At 52.8% G+C, this 7137-nt stretch overlaps 3 protein-coding genes across 3 annotated transcripts; 2 read left to right on the forward strand and 1 right to left on the reverse strand.

The window, feature by feature from the left end:
• Positions 1-371: 371 nt before the first annotated feature.
• On the reverse strand, positions 372-1847 carry A1O7_09009 (uncharacterized protein; the record flags this gene model as incomplete). Its single annotated transcript, XM_007762998.1, has 5 exons — positions 372-759; positions 838-899; positions 949-1160; positions 1218-1752; positions 1809-1847. 5 exons carry the CDS (start codon positions 1845-1847, stop codon positions 372-374), a joined length of 1236 nt encoding a protein of 411 aa, XP_007761188.1.
• Positions 1848-3596: 1749 nt separating this feature from the next.
• Positions 3597-3950, forward strand: A1O7_09010 (uncharacterized protein; the record flags this gene model as incomplete). Its single annotated transcript, XM_007762999.1, has 1 exon — positions 3597-3950. The coding sequence occupies one exon, from the start codon at positions 3597-3599 to the stop codon at positions 3948-3950; it is 354 nt and encodes a 117-aa protein (XP_007761189.1).
• A 1191-nt stretch (positions 3951-5141) lies between these two features.
• A1O7_09011 (pre-mRNA-processing factor 19) lies at positions 5142-6727 on the forward strand (the record flags this gene model as incomplete). The annotated part of the gene is made up of 4 exons (XM_007763000.1): positions 5142-5154; positions 5208-5252; positions 5303-6214; positions 6264-6727. 4 exons carry the CDS (start codon positions 5142-5144, stop codon positions 6725-6727), a joined length of 1434 nt encoding a protein of 477 aa, XP_007761190.1.
• Between the last annotated feature and the right edge of the window lie 410 nt (positions 6728-7137).

The following is a 7137-nucleotide window of genomic DNA, read 5'->3' on the forward strand; positions in this document are numbered from 1 at the left end:
GTACTTCTAGCAGGGCGCAGCCAGACTAGGCGAGGCTTGTACAATGTTCAGGACTGTGGGGTCGAAGTAACAAAAATTTGGGGTGACTCGAATGACGCAGCGACTCAGCCTTGCCCCAGCACAGCCTTGCAGCCGTGCGTATGGCGGGGCTGTCACTAGGCCTGGATCCAAAGCCCGATACGGAACCATCTCTAATTAGCAGTTCATTGCCAGTTGAATGTATCTATCGGCACATAGCGGAGCGGCCACCATGAGTGGCAACATGCATAATTCATGACCCATATTGACCTGCCACTTAGCAGCTCCGGCTCAGGTACGAGTAGATCTTGTTCAAGTACGAAAGCGTCAAGTTGATCCTGCCAGCCTCGAGACTATAACACTTGGGCCTTTAAAATCATCTCCTTCTTCATGTTACTCCTTACCTTGAAGCTGACCGGAAACGGCCTAGGACCGAAAAGCCTGATTGGGGCATAATTCCACAGATCGTACTTGACCTCCTGCCCGGTGCTCGGGTCAACGGCAGGGCGTACATCAAACGCCCAGAGGAGTCGCGCGGTTAGGATGAGAAGGGAATTCTCTGCCAGATTGTAGCCGGCGCACACGCGCCTTCCTGCACCGAAGGACCAATGGTCTCGAAGACGAAGATCGCTGGTGTGTATGCATTCACCGGCGGTTAAGTCATTCGAAGGGTGGTCGAGATAACGGTCTGGGTTGAACCGCTGCGGGTCGGGGAACAGATTCGGGTCGTAATGTAATGCCCTGCTTGTTGTCAGGACCTCATTTCTTGATAAAGGCTGTGTCGCTTCTTGGCGTTAGGAATAAGGGTCGTTGACTTACCATTGATTTATGACTACTGTCGAACCCGCGGGGATAAAGTAGTCCTTGTACACAACATCGCCCTGGATAGAGTCAGATCACATAGTGATGATGCAAGCTGAGGGATCTTACCGTGGTATCATGGCGGATATGGTCGTTCGAGACACTCCGCCATCGAAGGACTTCCTTGACCATCGCTCGAATATATGGCAGATTCGGAATGTCTGAGAATTGTGGCATTCTGTCGCCCACAACAGCATCAAGTTCTTTGTGTGCTTTCGACACCACCTCTGGGAATGCCACTAGACCTAGGATGAGACTGTTCATCGAGAGCTGAGTGGTGTCTGCAATATTGGCCGCAGTCAGTGGGTAGTCCACAAAAGGGTGGAAAAGTCACCTACCGCTGCCGGCTTCAATCATACTGCCCGCCACGTATGCAGCCTGCAGCTCGGAGATACCCATTGCAAGGTAGTCTTCTTCCATGAATTTCTCGGCGAAGCAACCAGTGCGGACGCCAGCGTCAAGCCGGTCCTTGAGATCCTTCCATAGCCCCATCCAGAGATTTGCTTCGAATTGGTGACAGGGTTCGTACTTTCTGCGCCACCACTGGAGTGACTTTGGCAGTTTTGCCAGTACAGGATACTGATCTACCAGAAACCGGCTGCCGACCACCTTCCCGAACACGCTGGTCTCTTGATAGATCGCTTTCAAGACCGGGTCGTCGAGGTTTAGGACACGGCGGCCGTAGATCGAGTACATGATGACACTGGAGGTGTATCGTTTCACATGGTCGAGAAAGTTCTCCGGGTCGTTGAGGATGTCGTACAGGTAGTGATGAGATTCAAGACTCTGCGACGGTTTCATGACGTCCGCGGCCTTGACACTTAGACAGCGGTGGGCAATGGCTCGGATGGAACGCCACTGTTTACCATAAGGCTGTGAAGGTGGTTAGCGCGTATCCCAGCTACGAGGAGAGGTAGGGGTGGCCATACCATAAAGAGCATGCGGTAACCACCAGAAAGGACATCCATGGCCACACGCATACGTGGTCTGCTAGAGGTGAGGGCGCCATTTTTGTCAAAGACCTCCTGCATGAAGAAGAGAGACAGGAGTCAGCAAGCTAGACGGACAAGAGATGTCTGCGGCAAATCAACCCACTTTCACAGCTTCTGGCGAGCTGAGAACAACCCAGCGTTCGACACCGAGCCTGATCTCATAGATCTCGCCATACTCGTGTGCCCATTTGACGAGCTGGCTCTGACTCGGATTACTCGTGGCATTTCCGGACCATATATGGCTGTGGCCACTGAACAGCCGTGCTCCTGGCGGCGAAGGTGGGCGGCGGAGGCCTTTTGGCACGGAAGGTCCCCGGATGGAAAGGACAGTCCATATCACCAATGACAGTGCTGTCAATGAAGCTGTAGCTAAGAGGAAAGTATAGCCTGGGAAGGCTGCAACGTCTCCAGGGAGAATCATTGCATTCCGTGGTAATCTGTTTAGCCTGTATGGATGTTCTTTTGGTTCAAGTTAGCTAAAAGCAGGTGGCTTCCCGGTGGAGAGGGAGTGATAAATTTCTTGACAGAGACGAGCGATATCAACGATCACATCTGTGTGCTCAGAGCACTTTCATCGATTTCCCTACTGTCAGCCACTCAGCCTTCCCCAACCCATATGCTGGCTTCCCCGCGTGCCTCGGCCTCACCTACGCACCCCACATTTCGGTTGCCTTCATGATGGGGTCTCTGCAAGAAACCTAATTGTATGTGGAGTAAAGCATGAAGACAAAGGCACAGTGCCGGCAATGGGACAGATCTCGACAAACAAGCGGATGTCTCGGAGTAGCAATACCTCGTGTCTTGTATCGACCCCGTGGTGTTGTCGCTCGAGCTCAATGAAGTAGGAGAGCCCTGACCGACGCGCCCGAATGGCAAACCACACTTTGGGGCATGGCGCCATTATTGGGTACTTGGAGAAGGAAGCGACTTGTGGAAAGCCATCAGCGAAAATGTGTAAAGTTGAAAAGAGCCAAACGAGCCGCAATCCAAACAGATTAGCGTAGGATTAGTCATCGCGGCAGACAGATTCTTCCGTGCCGGGTTGGGTGCCGGGTCCGACGAAGCCAGCCCCAAGATCGCTTCAGCCCTCCGTTGACGAGTCCGCGTGTACTTGTAGCTCACCAAAAGAATTGGTCGCTTCGCATAGAGGTCGTCATCAGGCATGACATTGCAATAACTATACACGCATGCATACCAATTCTCACTACCTAGGTATGCATGCACAATATCGCCGGACCGAGCAGGCCCATGATTTCCGATGGTTTCGCGTCTGCCTGCATCAGCCCGGCCCCCAAACGTCGATCTCTCCCCAAAAGCTACAGAAGCACAGCCTCATCAGGCACATATAGAACGAGTACTGTATATACACTTTCTAGAAGCCTTCGCTCTCCGGGGCTATGTTCCTCGCGGACTCGGTCCTCGCTGATGTTTCGTCCGCGCTACCCCGTTCACGTGGTATGTTGCGATAATTATGCTTTCCTGTTCGAGATCATCGGTCAGGAACCCTGTCCGTTGCCAGCGCTGAATTGTCACATTACTGAAGATGAGTATAAAACCGCATTACCTTCTAGCAATCACAGGTTACTCACAACAATCGATCTGAAGCCATATCCATAGAAGAACGTGCTCCAACCCTCAGGAAGCCCTTGTTGGTCCGAACACATTCGACTCTCCCGCGCCAAGTGTTTCGCCTTTTACACACCTTCCTCGACCCAACACTGCACAATGGGTCTCATTAAACTCGCAATGCTTGCCGGAGCCGGAATGTACGCAGTAGACAAGTACACACAATCCCGGCGGAAGGGGCATCTCCAGCAAGATCCGAACGACCATACGCGCAAATCACAGCAATACTTCGACAACGGCGTCCCCGAGCAAGACCACTATTACACGGGGCCCAAGCTGGGCGGCCAACAACAACAGCAGCAGCGGAAGGTCATTCCTCTGGAGTTTACGGATCGTCGCAGCCAGCAATCGCAGGAGCAGCAGGGCGCCCGACCTCAATATCAACTGACGAATGATCCCAACGTGCCTGTGAATGTGCCGGCGTACAGATATGAACCCAATGGCGGCTACTAGAATGAGACCGAACCTCGCGCAGAGTTCGCGTCGGGGCTGCAGACATCATCCCGCTAACACTGAGGGCTCATCCCCTCTACAACATCATAACTATGGTCAACACCGAGCACAAGGTTTTGGTGAGGCAGACGAGAATGTCTCGGAGTCGAGTTTTGATGGCACCGAGGAGGGCGCGGTGGAAGTGGATGCAAATGGGAGCGCCACGCTCTTGGACACTTCGATGCAAAACACGGGTAATTCGAACGATGGGAAAGGAAGGGACATGGTGAACCACTTCCTGAAGTGAAATGTTTGACGCATTGAATAGGCACCAGCAGAACTCGCATGTGCATTGCAGGCGTTTGCTCCACATAGTTTCCGTAGCAATGTCAGATCGTTTCCTGGTTTAGGGGGCCTTTGCTTGAATAAATTTCAACAGAAGAACGTGCAAGGGTTTGGGAACATGTAGCTTCTGCTTCATCTCATTCCTTGCAGCCTTGTACCTTTCGAGACGCCTATATGAGAAAATGAAAGCGCCATTGGGACCGCGATGCCGGTCAGTGCCACAGAGATTGACAGCAGCACGGAGCTTCCGGAGGATGTGGCCGAGATCGCTACCTCCCTCGAAGACGATCTTGAGAAGACCGGGTATCCCAGGTGAATCTCTGTTTCCTCGAACGACTGTGGTAACATCCTGGCGCCGGGCGCACCACAGGCCATACCCATGAGGGCTTGACCCACAAGTCCACAGTAGAAAACATGGCCGCGGATGGAACCCAGAATGTCCAGGACCAATAGAAACGCTGACTGGATCAGGACCGTGGCAATATCGGGATCACGGTATGCCAGAGCGGCGTCTGGCTTTATCAGCAGGCAGCAATTCGCTGAAGGCGCGGCACAGAAGTTGCTCCATGGAGATCAGAGGACAATGGTGAAGCGATAATAGCGATCTTCCCAGATGCCACGGTCGTTGAAATCTGTGCAGCTGGTATACCGCAGGAAGGGTGTTTCAAATCGAGGGAAGGTCAGCCGAGACCGGCGATATCATTGGCTGAGCTCCGAAGTCGCCAGTCGCAGGCAGGAGCAGTGAATTTTTGTAGCGACTCTTTGTATGGTCGTGTGTACGCCGGACACTCTAGAGGCTGTTCTTTACTCCCGTCGTTTCTTTGAGGAGAGAGAGTGCTTCAGGCGATTGGAAGCAGCTCTGCGACAATGTTGTGCGCAAGTAAGTGCTCTGGCTCAATCCGCAATCTCAGAAGAGGACTAACCATATGGCAGTTTCGGGCGAGGCACCCCAAGTGCCAGTGGCCTCGCGTAAGAGTGGTGAGTGCAGGCTCGAAGAGGATGCATTCATCAGTTCTCACTGTTTACAGGAAATGTCTACGAAAAGCGGCTCATCGAGGCATATATCAGCGAGAACGGCACAGAACCCACGACCGGAGAGACACTTTCCGCAGAGGACTTGATCGACCTCAAGAGCCCTCACGTCGTTTACCCACGTCCTCCACAGATGACTTCGATACCGGCTATGCTATCATTCTTCCAGAACGAGTGGGATGCGCTCGCTCTTCAGACATACACCCTACAGCAGAATCTCCACCAAGCCCGGCAAGAGCTTAGTACTGCACTCTATGAGAATGATGCGGCGGTTCGAGTCATTGCTCAAGTCACTAAGGAAAGGGATGAAGCTCGGGCTGCATTGGCACAGATCGACATTGGAAGAGGAGCCTCTGCGACGACGAACGGAGATGCTATGCAAGTGGACAGCGCACCCTTACCGCAGCCTATCGTGGAGAAGATCGAAACGACACAGGCCAGTTTATCCAAAACTCGTCGGAAGCGACCGGTCCCGGAGGAATGGGCAACTGCGGATGCGGTATCGACGTATTCTCCAACGTTGACGTCAGAACCATTCTTCCCTGGCGGAACTGTGCTTGCTGTACACGGGTCAGGGGATACGGCGCTTGTGGCAGGCAGCAACGGTGCTGGAGGTATCGTTTCGCTTTCAGAAAACAGACTCATTCACTCTCTCAACCTCGGGAAAGGGTCCGCGACCAGCGGGGTTTGGGCCCACGACAGAGCAGTTGTTGCAACTTCCACTGGGTTGATCAAGGTGTTCGAGAAGGATCGAGAGGAATCGTCGTTTTCAGCGCACACAGGAAGTGTGACGGCAGTTGCTCTCCACCCGAGTGGTACCATTCTGGCCTCCGTTGGCGAAGACCGATCATATGCTCTTTATGATCTCGAATCGGACAAACAGCTTACCCATGTTCACAGCAATTCAGGTATGTCGAGGCACGTGTTTGATTGAATCCGCTTGCTTACACTCTCTAGCCTTAAAATGCGCCCAATTCCACCCAGACGGTCACTTGCTAGCCGCTGGCGGCTCAGATGGCCAGATCAAAATCTTTGAGCTTAAGTCTGGCGCAGAAGCGGCCACTTTCGAGCTGGAAGGTCCCGTCGAGAGCATCTTCTTCTCTGAGAATGGTATATGGGTCGCAGGAGTCGTCAAGGGGTCATCGGCAATATCGATATGGGACTTGAGGAAGGCCACGGAAATCGCAGCCATCGACACCGGAAGCACCATCAATTCCATCAGCTGGGACTATACGGGGCAATTTTTGGCTGCCGCTGGCGAGCAAGGAATTACCGTCCAGCATTACGCTAAAGCATCGAAAGAGTGGTCGGAGATTCTGAAGCGAGCGACACCTGCAACCCGGATTGCGTGGGGCAAGGATGCGCAGAGCCTCGTCTCTGTCAATGGAGAAGGAGTTATCACCACTTTGACTGCGGGCTAGGTGGGACGGGACAGCAGAATGTATCCAAGTTGTACATTATCCAATAGTCGTATGGATGGCAAAAGTGGCAGTTTCGATACCCCACAGTTGAGTTCGGGACGGCATCCTGGATCTCGGCGGCCACTGTAACTCAGATGAAATAAGAATGAAAACCGCCCCAGGTGTCTTTGTCCCGTGCAATTGAGTGAGCGAACAAAGAACAGAATTCATGCGACAGGCAGGTTTCGATATCGTCTGTGGTTTTGTGTGTTTGTTTATTCTGAATTGTGTGCTCTAGAGATATCCTCAGTTGGTCGGCCAGGGGTCCATGATCTGTCAGTCGTGGTTGGGCCGATTTATCACCAGGGCTTAAACAAGCGAACTTACGATTAGTGTCAAGAACACCAAGCTACACTAAGACCCAGGAAGAT

The sequence above is a fragment of the Cladophialophora yegresii genome (assembly GCF_000585515.1).
Source record: "Cladophialophora yegresii CBS 114405 chromosome Unknown aczIN-supercont1.6, whole genome shotgun sequence".
Lineage (NCBI taxonomy): Eukaryota > Fungi > Ascomycota > Eurotiomycetes > Chaetothyriales > Herpotrichiellaceae > Cladophialophora > Cladophialophora yegresii.